The sequence below is a fragment of the Panthera pardus genome, unplaced genomic scaffold, assembly GCF_024362965.1.
Source record: "Panthera pardus isolate Hobbes unplaced genomic scaffold, ASM2436296v1 HiC_scaffold_2, whole genome shotgun sequence".
Classification (NCBI taxonomy): domain Eukaryota; kingdom Metazoa; phylum Chordata; class Mammalia; order Carnivora; family Felidae; genus Panthera; species Panthera pardus.
The window spans coordinates 8630931-8646731 of NW_026526765.1; the positions used below are offsets into that span (position 1 = coordinate 8630931).

Here is a 15801-nt window from a genome sequence, read left to right on the forward strand (position 1 = left end):
TTCTCATACATAATGTCCAGATTTTACAAACTGTTAAATGTACTGGGCGTATGTATGGTCCACTACAAGGACTGAGAGGAAAAAAAATTCTATTTTCCTTTCCTCCCTCCTTTGCTCTGAAAAACACCATTCCCGTCTCAGTAAATAATCTGACATCTGGAGGTTCTTATAGACCCAAGAGGCAACTATCTGCGGGGACTTGGGTGGGGGTTAGTATCACACTTGGTGACTTCAGTACAATGAAAGCAAAAACAAACTAAAGTTTCTTGCCATTTGGGGCTTTTATCCAGTATTATCCAATTTAATAATAAATTACCAGCTGATCAATGTTTGTTGCCAAGGGAGCCTGTGGGAACTTTAGGTTATTTCACAGTTTATGTAAAATCTCACCTATCTATTATCTACCTACTCATCTACCTATCTATCTAGTATCCATCGTCTATTATCTATCAATCATCACCACCTATCTACATCATCTTCTATTTATCTATCAATCATTTCTTACTGTCTCCTTATTTACTTCTGTGTGTGTGTGTGTGTGTGTGTGTGTATGAAAAGGAGAACAGGATTGGTTTGAGTAACTACAACACTTCTAATTTTCTTTTTCCTACCTCTACCTCTGAAGCCAGAGGCTCCTGGCTGAATTGGTTCATTTCAGCCTGGCACCACATGCTGTCAAAGAATCACGGGCAGCAGAGGCATCTTTAGTCTTCCCAGGTCGCAAATGCAGGGAATTCTCGGACTCAAAGAGTATAAAGGAAAATGTACAGTTCCCACTAGGAGGGCTTTTCAGCACATGCAGTCATTTCTCCATGCACAACTCAAGCCAGGAATGAGTCCTATCATTCACTTTTGGAAAAGTCAAACCAGCTACTAGGTTATGGATAAGTCATGTCTATGCCATAACCTCTGCCTCGATGAACTTCACTAGTTCACGGATGAGGAGGACACGTTGTGCTCAGTGCTAATTTTCTCTCTCTCCACGGGGGCTGGAGCATTCCTGTGAGGGAACCCACCAATGCCGAATCCAGTCCTAGAATAAACAGTGCAACAGGGTCCAACTTGCAGGTAATTTACAGGACAGTTCAAAAGCAAATTTGTGTCTCCTGCTCTATTTTGGAAATCAGCTTTTCATTTGCAAAAATACACCTGAACAAAAAAAGTTTTTTGATTGTTGCTAAATTTGGAGAAGGAACCACTGATCTTGGGCTTTGCGCTGAATTCAAATATGTAGAGTGGAGGGGAGCAAGTTTTAAAGGAAGATGGTCAGCCAATTTCTTTTGTTATTTAATTTTTATTTTTTCCAAGAACAGTTAACATTTACTAGGCACCTACTGGCCTCAGTCACTTGCATCTAAGAGCAAAGCTGATTTACCCACAGCCCGTGTTCTTGTAAATGGTTAGCCTTATTTCTTAGCTCTGTTAACCACTAGTCTAACATTGGCTTCAAGTTCAATTTTAATAATCTAATCCATAATGGTCCACTGCTCCCTGCCACATGAACAGAAAGTTTGGGGGTAATAAGGCGAGCAGTTTACATTTCTTGATACTTCAAGTAATTGGCCCCAAAGTGAAATTATTGAGTTGGCCATGGTTTATTGTGTTCCCAGGGCATAAAACGTGGAAGGAAATGGACCTGTAGAAAGAGGTGGTGTCCAAGAATGTGTGAATGTGTGAAAATCCTATAACTTCACTTCAACTGGCCTAATATCCTGAGTCACTAGATGGTCAGAAGAATAGATGGAGTACGAGAAGAACAAAGTGATGTACATTTATACCGAAAACCAGAAACAAAGCTTGTACAAGATGAACAGCGAATGAAGTAGCTTCTATCAAAATAAAATCTCACACAGGTCATTTTTATACATACGTGGACATACACACACCCACACACGCACAGACACACAGGCAAGAATGTGTATTTTGTAAGATAGGGTCCTTGGAAATAGACATTCTTAGCAAATATGGATGACAGATCAATTGTAATTTATTTTCTTTTAACACTGTATCATCATAAAGAAAACTGGTATAAATGAAAAAATCTATTTCAAATATCTACATCTAAAATTTTAGGCAGTGAAAAAGCACTTTGTTGACAAGGAGTGTGGAATGATGTATGTTAATTGTCAGAAACTGCTGAATGCCTTGCTTACTTGCCACAAACAAATTCACATATCAGAACGAACAATACTGCTAAATATTCCTTTTTTTCCCATTTTTTTTTGTTAAAACATACTGGGAGAAAGAAAAGAAAAGAAAAACTGGAAATCCATACATCTTTCAAAAGTTTGAAATTGAAGCAATATTTAGAACCATAGATGAGGAAACACGGCATGGTGTAATATACACAATGCGCTTCTCTTCTTTAATCTGTAATGTACATCAAATACTTTACAACAATGCATTAACAAAAGGCAAGAAACATCTTGCTGTACAGAGGAACCCCAATGCAACTTGAAGCCTAGAATCACAACGGATGAAGAGAGTAAACAAAGCGTGAGAAGCCGTCCCTCTAAAGTGTGTGAACTACACCGTCCCTTGTGCTTAACTGCAACCTTCACGCCCCACCACCCCGACCGTCTCCTCTGCTGCCTTCAGCCACGTTCAATATAAAGCACTTTTTATACTCTACAGCTCAAACTAGAAAGGTGTTGCATGATGTCATATTTAGGATCGTTTTAGCTTCCTATTGACTTCCGAGTTAACTTTCGATTCATTTAGCTTTCTAAAATAGCTCTTAATATTTCCTTACTGGTTATCACAGCCTTCCTACGGAACAGGCTTGAACAAACTAAATTTGCAGGGGGAAAAAAAAAAGCAATGTCTTGTGGTATGCATGCACATGCACTGTTCCCGGAGCGCCTCGTGCCGCCCGCTCCTCACACCCAGGAGTCGGGGGAGGCCGGGTAGTGGCTAGTTTCATAGTTCAGTTCACTGTAGGGACGGGCAGCTGAGTAGAAGTCGACATAGTTGCCGGTGGACTTGAGTCCCAGGTGCATGGTGTACTCACTGGCGGGAGGGCGATGGTGGACCTGGTCCTCGAAGAAGGACTCGTCGTAGTTTCTCGTGGAATTCTGAAACGGCTGGTAGGTCTCGTAGTCTTTCCTGCTGGGCTCCTGTGGGACTGGCTGTGCTGGAACCTGCACAGAAAAGAAGATCCACCTGGGCTGGTTCGCTTTCCCTTGATGCAACCCCCCCACGGCCAGGCGCTCAAGCCTTCCATGTTAAGGGCTGGGCCGTGCCCCCCACCCCCCCGATCGACCACCATGGCGCTTCTCCAGACACTGCCAACTTCTGATCGCCCTTCCTTTTATAAGCTGGTGCCTGGGTCCATGCACTAGCATTCTACATAATCTTTTTAAAAGATTATGATTGTAGTAAAACATACGTTAACATACAATTTGCCATCTTAACCACTTGTAAATGTATACTTCAGTGGCATTAAGTATATTCATGGCATTGTGCGGCCATCACCACTATCCATTTCCAGAGCGTTTTTTAAAAGTTTATTTATTTATTTTCAGAAACAGAAAGAATGCAGGGGGGCAGAGAGAGAGGGAGAGACAGGATCCTAAGCAGGCACCACACTGTCATCAAGGCTTGAACTCACGAACTGTGAGATCACAACTTGAGCCAAAATCAAGAGTCGGACACGTAACCGATTGAGCCAACCAGGTACCCCCATTTCCAGATTTTTTTCATCATCTCAAACAGAAATTCTGGACCCGTTGAGCATAACTCACCATTTTCCTCCTTGCCCCAGCCCATGGCAGCCCATTCTACTTTCTGTCTCTCTGAATTTCACTATTCTAGACGCCTCATGTAGGTCTAATTGTATTATATTTGTCCTTTTCTGTCTGGCTTCTTTCACCTAGCGTAATGTCCTCAAAGGCCATCCATATCGTAGCATGGGACAGGATTTCCTTTTTAAGGATGAACAATATGCTATTGTATGCGTATTTTTTTTGTTTATCCATTCATCTGTTGATGGCCACTTGGGTTGTTTGCTCCTTTTGGCTATTGTGAATAATGCTATAATGAATGTGGGCGCACCAGTACCTGTTTGAGTCCCTGCTTTCAATGTTCGGGGTATGGACCTAGAAGTGGCATTGCTGGATCTTTTGATAATTTGAGGTGTAACTCTTCAAGGAATTGCCAAACTGCCACAACAGCTGAACATTTTAGTAGATGACCTTTTAAATTAAAGACGCATAGACTAGACGCTATAGAACACAACTAGTTGATCTTCCTCTCTTCTGCATTTTTTTTTTCCATTAAACCTAGGTTGTTGCAATCCCAGAGAAAGAGACGGTGAAGATGTATGAGGTCTAATGGTCACTTGGGTATCTTTCCACCCGTGCAGTGGGCTGTGATCAATACCTCTCTGGAGGACGGAGGCTTCCCACTGGTAGGGTCATTCCATCACACCTGCCTAAGTGATCAGAAGGTTGCACAAGTGATCAGAAGGTTGCACAGACAAGCATGTACTGACAACAGGAAATCCACTCCAAATATAACATATTCAGGAGGATGAAAACGTTCCCCAACTTGGTTTCCATAAGAATTTATTGAACTCGAGAATGATGTGGGGTTATGAAGCTTTTAGTTGAGGAGGAGGGGTTTCAGTACTGTCTCGTATCCCTTCAGCCCACCTCCGTGCTCTTTGCCCTCTTGTCCTTTGCAAGTTACTGTCTGATGTAGGAGGCTTTGAAAATTTAGAGGGGTCACATGAGCCTCTGAGATATGTAAAGTCAAGAACTAGTTCCACCTGTTTAGTTTTAAGGACAGTAAGACCAAGACTGTTCATGGGCTGGTAATTAACACCTGTATGTGGAGGTCTGGCTCTCCTCTTCCCTTCTGACTGCCTCTGGGGTCCCTTTTCTAGTACTATGCACCCGAAATGAGCGGAACCTCCCCGCAGCTAGGGCACACAGTCACCTGTGAAGCTCTGCTCATGTGCAGTCACTGGGAAGAAGGTCTGGTGTGAATGATAGAACACTTCTAAAGAAACACAGTATGATCACCTCCAAGCAGATTCAGTAATTCCCTATTAATTTAACTAAAGCTCAGAATGGAAACATCCTATAGAAATTGGTCCTAGTTAATAATGACTTGTAATTAGCACGTTGTGTGTAAATGAATGCTTCTAATGACCTGCACATAATTCTTCTCTCAAGTAAGTGAACCTTCCTCTTTTACATATAATTGATTTACACTAGTAATTGACCTGTTCTTCATCATAGCTGCCATCCACTATGTCCCACACTTCTCGTTAGTGGTGCTGATGAGTGAGGTTTTGGGCTACCTGCGAAACATGTTAGCCTAAGAGCCTGGCCATGAGAGGGATGTTTGGAATTAATCATCTGTAATTAAACAAGGCCAGGTTTACCAAATTACGTGGCTAGGCTGAGGCGCTCTTTGCTATCCTTTGAAGAGCTGTGTGCTAGGCTGAACTTCTGTGCTCCAGCACTGTGCTGCTACTAAGCATCGAGCATACGAAGGGTAGGAGCTGGAAGATCTAGAAAAATCACACGGGGAGGGGGCTAGAGTTTACTGTGCTTTTATGTCAGTGGGCGCTATGCCCAACATTTAACAAATTCCTCTTTGTTTAACCTTTAATAACAGAAACGTGTATATATGTATGTATATGTCTCTATCTATCTATCTCATCATGTATCTCTCCTTCCCTATTGGGATCAATCCATCCATCCATCCAATTCCCACTTTATAGATGAAGATACTGAAGCTCAGAGAAATTAAGAAACTCCTCCAAGATATCATGGCTAGTGGTGGTGTGAGATTGGAATGTGAATCCATGTCTGGCTGAGTCAGAAGTCCACATTCTCTCCACCACACAAACACAGTTTCGGTTGAGCCAAACCGGTCAAGCTTGAGGGCCAGCCTCACTGTGTTGACCCAAGGCTCTATAATAAGAAGGGAGGCTAGTGGACAAAAGTAACCTTGGAAGAGGTCTCACTTCTTTGTGTCAGTCTTATCGGCCAGAGATGGGGAGATCTGCAGGGGAAATCACCCACAAGCTTATGGCTCTCCACAGTGGCTGCTTCTTTCAGGCTTTTGCACAACCCGTTTCAAACTTCTTACTGTTGCCATGTTCTCTCTGGTTGGTGGACGTTTTTAGGTCGGGCACGTTTATCTTAGTCTCTTACCTTGAGGACTTGCCCTCTTTAATTCATCTGTATTGGTCATAAAGTCTCCTGTCAACCCCTTTTAAGAGTTAGTTCTGTGGTTCTGAGAGTGTGTGTAAATGAACTATCCAGGATGGGTGACAGGTGGCACTGCTGTGTTTGGAGGGATTAAAGTTGCTCATCGGCCTGGTCGTGCAGATGTTGACTGTGGATGCACATTCACAGTGGAGGAATGTTGGCTCTATTTTATAACTTACTCTAAGGGATAATCTGACAGAGCTCAAAATTGGACGTATTTTGAGCTCCCAAATATAAGCCTTCCCCATAGAGGAACTAAAAATAAATGCATTTTTTTTTTACATTGTACTGTTTGCATAAAGCAGACTTCTATGAAGGAAGTAGAATGATGTTCATATACAATAGTGGCATATTCTGAACTTGAGTGTCTGTTGTGGCTCAGTGAGACCGTGGCACAACCAAGGAGCCTGAGGGTGTCTGCTTTTGCCTTAAGGCAGCGTCCTTTCTGGGAAGGGGAGGTGCAACCAGCTGGCTCACATGGGGAGACTGGGCTCTGTCCTGTGGCTCCTGCTCCCATAAAGGCACCTTTGTTGAACCTTTTCCTCAATAGGAGAATGTTGAGTTTAAATTATGAAGGATAGTGCCAGTTCTCTACCCCCCAGTTCTGTTAGCATAGTGAGGAAAACTTGGCTGATTCCTCACGGAGTTTGCCTACAACCTGTATTTCTTTCTAACACTAGGGAAATAGCTGTCCATTACAGATCTTCAAACTTGACCACATGGCGAAAGCTGAAGACTCAGGGTGATAATATACAATGAAAGAGGTCATGTGATAAGGATTCACGGTTCTCAAAGTCTGGTTCAACTGCATCAACATCACTTGGAAGCTTGTTAGAGATGCAGATTACCCACCAAGTCAGAAACTATGGGGTTGTGGGGGGGCCACTGATGTGTATTTAGTAAGTTGTTCAGGGGATTCTGGCTCATGCTCAAATTTGAGAACCACTGGTAGAGAGGAGACCAGATGGGACAAGAAGGCAGATGAACCAGGTTGGAGTCTTTTCCTTTTCTGAGCTGGGTGACCAAAAGCAAACCTTTATTCTCCTTGAATCTCTGAGGACAATTTCACCTGCTCTTCCCACCTGGCAGTGAAACTGAGGACACCAACCAGGACCTCAAGATGCTGTTTTGATGTCAATGGTAATCATTTTAATGGTGGTCATCAAAACACCAAACCCCTTTGTCTCTAGTTTAGGAACAAAAACTTCTGTTGCTAGCTAGATATATGCAGTTGAATGTGATATTTTTCTTTTTTTCTTTTTTTTCTTAAACGTTTTTATTTATTTTTGAGACAGAGAGAGATAGAGCATGAACGGGGGAGGGTCACAGAGAGAGGGAGGCACAGAATCTGAAACAGGCTCCAGGCTCTGAGCTGTCAGCACAGAGCCCGACGCGGGGCTCGAACTCACGGACTCCGAGATCATGACCTGAGCCGAAATCGGACGCTTAACCGACCAAGCCACCCAGGCGCCCCTATTTTTCTTTATCAGTATGTGATAGACTAGTAGAAGCTCAATAACAATTTGGGGGAGTTTAAGTAGTTAATTCTTAAAATGATGTCTGCAACCAGTTGATTGGAGATATAAAAATCAAGGACCACAGATGTTATTTCAGACTAATGGCTATTTCTTCTAGGAGTCGTAAGGCTTGGAACTCAGTGAAAATGAGACTGGAATTCAGGTGGTCTCATGGAGACAGCCACAGCTGAGCAGCTGCCTGGCTCCCTTTCCACTGAGTCATGGAAAGCCTGGCTTATGGCCATTGCCCTGGACCCTGCCTCGCCTGCCCATGCATTTGGAGCTGGGGCCACATTCCCAGCTCTCATTGTCATTGACTCCTCTTGGAGACCTACCTCAAACCAGTTTCCCTCAGTGAATTGCTTCTTCTTGGAGATGAGTCACTGTCCAGCCTCTGTGAAGTTCATGAAGCCCGGTGGGCGACTGAGACATCCAGGAGACTAGAGTGCTCAGCAGAGGACAAGCGTCAGCACTGAAATGGAACGGACTCTGGCATATTCCTCCTGGTTAAATTGTTCAAGCTGGTCTTTTATTAGCTGTGAGGTTGTGAGGTCACTCTCAACTCAGGAAAATTCCAAAAATGAAAGCATTCCATCCATCTGGGATGACTAGCCATGTCCACATGGCCAGAAAATCCAAATTATGGAGGCTCGGTACAAGGTTGTCTCTAGAACTACTCAGCTGGAAAAGAACCAAGTCCCCTCTTCTTTTGAATGGGTAGGGTGGTCATACCTCAAAACAGAGCCCAAGTTTATTCCAGTAACACTGGAGTTTCCTGGAGTGTCATAATGATTTACCTTGGAAATTTTGGGGGGAAAAAACAATTCTTTTTGGTGGACATTTTTAATTGCTGCTTGATCTTAGAATGGGGTTAAGAGTCTCATCATCTACTTCCCTTTGCTGGACCTTCTCAGGGACTAATGACGGCACTGAGCTGATGACACCAGGTGAAACTGTGGGACTCAGCTCAACCAGTGGCCTGTCTACAGCATCTCCCCTGTGTTGCCAAATGGTGCAGAGCTCGCACTCCATCCCGGCTGGGTTTCCCAGCATTCGCCGGGGGGCACCATGGCCTTGACAATTCGCGCTGAGGCTGAGTATGTTCTGGGGCATGCTGGGAAAAAGGTTACATTATGTCACGCCCTCCCTCCAGGCAGTGATGCCATCCTAGCACATTAATTCCAATTGGCTTCATTGTTCAGAATAGGCTCTGGAGAAAAGAATTGCCCATAGAGCCACTGTGGACTTTCCTGCATATCTAGGTTGCAAGCAGTGCTAGGAAACTTCTGCAGCCACATTGTAAGATGCCAAGGACCTCTGGGCCACACCGGGACATTTCTTTGCTGCCAGCGCTAGTGGAATCCCATGGAAAGAAATACTGGTGTAGAATACATTCCATTCTTGTGATGAGCTTCTCCTAACCTGAGGAGAAGGTTACTTCTCCTATACTCTTGGATGCAAAGTCAGGGTCCTATCACATCCTGACAAGTATCATTAAGAGCTACAGCCAGTTCTCTCACTGTACCTGATATTTGCGAAAATATAAAAGTTGTTTTCCGTGACTGAAGTTGGCATTTCCAATACATTTTGCTTCCATTTTCCTTTGTGTTCCCGTAGGCACGTTGACACGCGGACGGCTGGTGGCCACCCCCGGTGCTCTCTTGTCTAGTGCTCATGCACCTATTTATTTATTCATTGACCTCTTTGCTTTTAGCAAAGACCGGAGCTGAGGGAGGCCAAGTAGATGTTACCAACGTGTCAGGCGGGCCGTGGGGCCTGGGCATTCACCAGGGGTTTGTGAACCACACCAGCTGTCTTCCAGAACGGCTCCGCACGGACTGGAACATCGAGGGCAAAGGGATAACTCCTCTACCCACGACCATTTCTCCTGCTGATGGGTGATTAGAGGAAAAGGTAATTTAAGGTCGAGGAGATACTTTTCGTGTCCTCCTCCTTCTTTTGGAAACGGCCCTGCACAACATATTCTATCTGCTAGAAGGGAGTCCCTTTCTTTTTCAAAGATGCTGCCCCACAGGGTGTTGAGAAATGCTTTAACACAGCACATCGAACTTCCATGTCATCTGGTTATTGCGATCAAACAAACAGCTTTCAGATTTATCTTTCAGCCCAGCTTCCCTGACCTGTGGCAGGAATCCCGAGCGTCAGCAGAAGCCAGCTCTGGCAGTGGTTATCGGTGGCCAACGGCGATGAGGAACAGCCGTCTTTCTGTCATGACCACTCCAGGGGCCAAATGTATGAAGCTGTCAGTCAATGGAGGGGCGAAGGCTGTGCCTCCTGCTTTGATAGCTCCCACAGAAGCACAGGGAACACGAGCCTTCAGTGAATATTTGCCAAATAAGACAAACACTCACAAACTTAAGAGCGCTTCTGGACGGAGCTACGGCCAGCATTCCGCAAACTTGGACATGCACACGCATCACCTAAACGCCTCGAAAAAAGGCAGCTCTGATGCATTTGTTGCACTGGATGGTTAGGGGCAGGGGTCAGACAAGAATCTCTTCTGCGTTTCTGACAAGCTCCCGGGCCGTGCTGAGGCTGCTGGTTCCCCAACTAGACCGAATAGCGGGGCATTCCTCGATGCATGTTATTTCATTGTATATTATTGCACTTGTTGTCTTTATTTTATTGGAAACCATCATGTATAACGAGCTGTATGTGAGAACTGGCTGGGTTACAGGAGCCACCTAATCCCTGTCTAGTAATTACACACTGTGTCCACTTGTGTATTTGAGCCTTTTGGTTGTGGGTCATAGCCGAGAACTTGCTTTCTACCCCGAGCAGGTGGCTGTAGTGAAATCAAAGTTTGTTTTCAAATTTGAGGCTGTTCTGGTGACCGTGGTCACCCCATGTATGGTATGTGAAATGTGAGTGGAGGAAAAGGCGATTTTCTTTTTTCGGTCCTTTATGTCTGTTACGCAGAAGCTAATTTATTATTTTACAATTCCAGGCTCTTTCACATAAGTCGAAGGGGAAAATGAATACAAATGCGGGCATCTCCTTTACCTGGTTATGTTTGATGTCTTCGGTGGGCGCACCATATGAATTCCTATACAAAGTTGAAATTCCAGTGTTTTGAGCTGAAAGCGAGAAGGAAACAAAAAGTATTAGCAAAGAGAGCAAGATTTCAAGTGAGGAATGATGGTTATCAAGGTGAGTTCTTGCCCTGACAAAGCTTGGTTTCTCTGGGACCATCCCAAGGTCCATTGCCAAGGGGAAGAATTTGTTGGCCCTGGACTCTTCATTTTACATGCAGATATTAAGAAAGATGAACAGGGATTCTATACAATCCCCACAGCATGTGGGTTTCTTGCAATAACATTCAGACTGTCCACAGGGTCAGGGCAGGGGCAGCAAACAGACGGCTATCTTGCCAGGGTGACTGCCTTCTTCTCTGGTGAGAACTGGTGGGTAATAAAGGTTTGTCTCCCACATCGAAGCATGCAGGAATCTGCAAGAGCAGCTTAGGTTTGAGCTGGAGAACGACAGGAATGCAGTTTCTAACTTGGGCTCACAGAGTGCTTCATCATCATGTAGACAGTTCGTGTCTCAAAGGCCCCAAGGATGGGCAGGAAGCATCATCTGCCTCTGCCCTGTGCTTCTGGAAGGCTGCAGCTTTGGGACCCAATAGACACAGGGCCAGGAGCCCCTCCCCCTGTCTTGTGAGCGGCCTGTGGTCTAGCCGAAAGGAAGGAAGGTCTCCTCCGGTGGCCAGCAGCTTCCAAAGACACGGGCAGGGTTTGCCCACCTCCTCACTTAGAACCCTCCTAGAACCCTTGGGGCTCATGCCTCAGGCCCAGAGGAAGGCCCCAGGGCACCACTCCCCTCATAGCCCTTAAAAGGTCATGATTTAAGAGAGCTCTGGAAAAAATTATCAAGCGTCACTGGGGTATACTCTAGAAATAAAGATGTGCTCGCTTCGGCAGCACCTATACTAAAATACTCTAGAAATAAAGAAAAGCGTTTCTTTAGTTTCCTGTGTCCGTGGAATAATAAAATAGGATATGACACACCATAGCTGTTCTCTCACAGACACAGTTAACTCGAGACACAAGGCCAGTCATACCTATCACCCCACCCATGACTCTTACTAAAAGCACAAAATAGCTGTGCAGTAAAAGTCCTCTCAGGAAATTCAGCTTAGGAAGTGAGAGCTGAGAGCCCGTTCGAGATTTTAAAGACCACCCTGGCATATTCTCTGGCTGGGCGTACGACGCTCCTCTCTCTGGACTGTTGCCTAGACCCTTGCTGTCGAATCTTCCTTGACAACCAGCTTCCGCCCTTCCCAACGCTGCTCCTCCATCCTTCCTGTTCCCCAAAGCAGCGCCACCTTGCTTGGCACACTGGATCATGTCACTGCAAGGCTTTGCCAAGGTGATTGTGGCAAAAGCTGCACGATCGGGGCCCTGTCCGATTTTCCACAGTGTCTCCCTCCATTCTTCTCTCGTCAAGGAAGCCCAAGCTATGCTGGCCCTCTTTCCTCGGTCGAGCGCGCAGAGTTTGTTTGTTTAGCTTCCGGGATGGTGTGCTGGCTGATCCCTCTGCCTGGAACTCACTCCCCCTCCATTCCCCCCCACTCCGCCCTCTGGACTGCCTCCCCTTGGCGGTGGTGGTGGTGGGGAGTTTAGTTTAGTCTCCCATCTCAACCCTGTGAAACAACTCTGCCCCCCTCCCCGGCACCCTGTGGCTTCTGAACCTGTTAATTTTCTTCATCACACTCAACACCATGTGGTCCTAGCTTGTGGGTGAGCTTGCTCTGGTGTCTTCCTTGTGTATCACCTCCCTTCACTGCTCCATGAGGCCAGAAATCAGTATCCCCACGTCTGGGACAGTGCTTGAACTCAGCGGATGCTCCTGGAGCGAGCATTATTTGCGGAGTGAACGAATGAATGAGTAACCCTGAGAAAAGAGGCCCTCAGAGCTATGGTTTGCTGATGGAAAATGTCACATCAAGGTGAAATTTTGTTTTTCTGGGACTCAGAACAAAATGCATTTTTTAATTAGTGGGGGGGGGGATCATGCACTCGTACTTGACTTGCTCCCCCTTCCTGTCATGGTTGTGGCTTCTGGGCTAAAGATGTTCCTACTGGAAGTTCTTTCCTCCTGCTCTTTGGTCCACTTCACCTGTTTATAGGAGGCTGTGTAGCTGAGATTGAACTTGTAGCTTCTGCAGACACATGAAGCAGATGTCTTCATGGATGCTCTGCCCTTGTATGTCTGACCCAAGAGCACACTCATGAGGAAATGCCTTTCTTCTTCTGTATGGGCCCCGATTTCCAACTGAATCAACATATTGAAGATCAGAATGGCTTTAAAAGGGCGTAAGAGAGACACTGACAAAAACGGGCTGGACCATTTGATGTAAAGGCATTTGGGAAGCTCAGATGGGAGGGCAAAATCCCCTGGGTGAATTTTAAAGTCAGGCCATGCAGCTGCTGGGATCACACAGCCCTCCTCTAATGCATGCTTCTGAACACGTAACGTTCCTAGGGAATCACGACCTCAAGAAATAGCTATAACCGTTCTGCATGCCTGAATGAAGAGCTGACATTGGCTTTCTGCAGGCTCCTCGGTGGCAAAAGAACACTAAGGGAGGAGACATTTCAAAAGACTCCATCTCAGCTCGATAATGAATCCAGAAGAGGTGGGTGGGGGGAGGCTGGCACAAAAACCTCGAAGGGTCTTCATTTCTAAGGGCTCAGCAGAGGAGATTTTGAACCCAGGCAAGGGCCTGCTTCACTTTAAGCTGTCCCATGCTGCATTTTGAGCGTGAAACTTCCCATGGTTTTCCCAAGGTGGAGGGAGTGTTCTCTTTGGGGGAAACGGTAGGACATGCTCTGATGTCTTAGAAACAAGGGAGATGGCAGTTTTTCAGATATTTTTCAAGGTACTATACTCTAAGTGTCCCCTGGATATTTGTGAATGAGAAAAGGTATTGCTCTTGATGTGGCGGTCACAAGAGATGCGACCTGCAGGTGAGCACTGAAATGATGGGCACAAGCAAAAGTGCTGTAGAGCAGGGGCTGGCCATTCGTCCTCTCCATTCCTATATGAAACCTTGGCTCCCACCTGGCCTGGCTGGGGACTCACTCCTGCCACTGTGGAAGGTGGTAAGTAAATGCCTCCTCCTTCTGCCACCTCCTCCGTCACCACCTTCACCATCACCTCTTCCACCTCCTCCATCACCATCACCGTCTCTGCCATTGCCGTCTCCTGTGTCGTCACCGTCACTGCCTCTGTCATCACCCCCTCCATCTCCAACATCACCGCCTCCACCGTCACCTCCTCTACCCTCACCATCTCCTTTGTCACTACCATCACTGCCTCTATCATCACCCCCTCCACCATCACCATCATTGCACCCTCCATCACCGCCTTTTCCATCCTTCCACCATCACCTCCTCCATCACCACCTCCTCCAGCTCCACCATTATCACCTCCACCATCACCTCCTCCACCTCCACCTGCTGATTACCATCTCCTGTGTTACCACCATCACCGCCTCTATCATCAACACCTCCATCCCACCATCACCACCGTCACTGCCTCCTCCATCACCACCTCCACCGTCACCATCACCGCCTCCACCATCACCACCATATTTCCACTACCATCAACTTCACCTCTACCTCCTCTACCACCGTCATCACCTCCACCCCCATCATCACCTCCACTAGCAACTCCACCACCACTACCATCACTGTAGGTAACAGTAACTAACTTTTACATAGAACTCGGCTTAAAGGCAACCATCCTGTATAAATGTATTGTTCAATAAAGACCTCTGCTCTTCTAGGCGTGCTAGATGAGTGATAGCATATTTTTGAATTGTTTAAAGTACATTAGAGCAAAGATGGTTAAGCCTTTTAAACAGGTTTGAAAAATTACATATACCTCAATACTGGAATTACCAAGCTCCCTGCCATTTTCTAGGAAGATTAAACATCTGGAGACATGTTAGATTTTATTGTTTATTTTACTATGTGTGCAGGGCATGATTATGTACCATTGGAAATATTTCAACATAAAAACACCCACATTTAAAAGCTTTGTGAGGGGTGCCTGAGTGGCTCACTTGGTTGAGTGTCTGACTCTTGATTTCGGCTCAGGTCATGATCTCACAGGTCATGAGGTGGAGCCCTACATCGGGCTCTGAACTGACAGCACGGAGTCTGCTTGGGATTCTTGCTCTCTCCCTCTCCCTCTGCTCTTTCCCTGCTCATAAGCTCTCTCTTTCTCTCTCAAAATAAATAAATGAACATTAAAAAAAAAAGCCTTTGAATAATTCTACTGGGCAAGAAAGAAAAATTAAATAACAATACAGTTTCACAATTATTCTTGTAATTATAATCTCAATGGGTCATCTCAGACAGCCAGTGATGTGGCCACCTAAGGCAATAAGAACCACAAAACGAATGGGGCAGGTGGATTTGGTGTCACTACTCTGGAGTAATTGGTACAAATAAGACTCTCTGCTGAATGCGTTGGCTCTAGGGACTCGGCATTCAGATTCATAGCTTTCTTTGTTCATGCTCGTCTACAACTGGGCCAACATTTAAGGGGGGAAAGCAGCACGTAAGAATAAGAAGGTACATCCTGCATAACGAGTTCAGGCATTAGGCTGAGACGTTCCCTGGTAGGGACTGTACGTGGAGGCAGAGTGCTGACCTGGGAGTTTGCATCGGGAGCATCTGTTTACTGTGCTTTTCTTTTTTGCAGTCATGCACGGTTACCATGGAAAACACTGCCTCTGGGGTAAGTGCACTTACCATTAGAAAGATTTATCTTAGATGGCCTGGGTCTGGAAGACACCTTAATAAATCATCCAATTTGTCTCTTCTGCTTCCCTGCACCTAAATAATATCTGAGAAACTCACACTTTGGAGATCCTCTTCATAAGTTCTCAATGTCTGTTTAGGATTCTTCCCTTTATACCCCAGTTTTGTGAATGGCCTCATCCGGCCATGTTCCTCACAGCCTATTTTCAAGAGGGATCCATCTCTATGTCCACGTGGCAAAAAAAGGGTGTGGAATCCCTGTTA

At 45.6% G+C, this 15801-nt stretch overlaps 1 protein-coding gene across 7 annotated transcripts in view; it reads right to left on the minus strand.

Moving 5' to 3' along the window:
* Positions 1–1969: 1969 nt before the first annotated feature.
* CTNND2 (catenin delta 2) overlaps positions 1970–15801 on the minus strand; it is a 929345-nt gene continuing 915513 nt past the window's right edge. For all 7 annotated transcript variants that reach the window (XM_053906886.1, XM_053906884.1, XM_053906885.1 and 4 more), the window contains 2 exons: positions 10766–10839; positions 1970–3140 (listed from right to left, as the gene is read on the minus strand). In XM_053906886.1, coding sequence (XP_053762861.1) covers positions 2880–3140; positions 10766–10839 — 335 coding nt within the window. In that variant the 3' untranslated portion in view covers positions 1970–2879. The remainder of the gene's footprint in view (positions 3141–10765; positions 10840–15801) is intronic.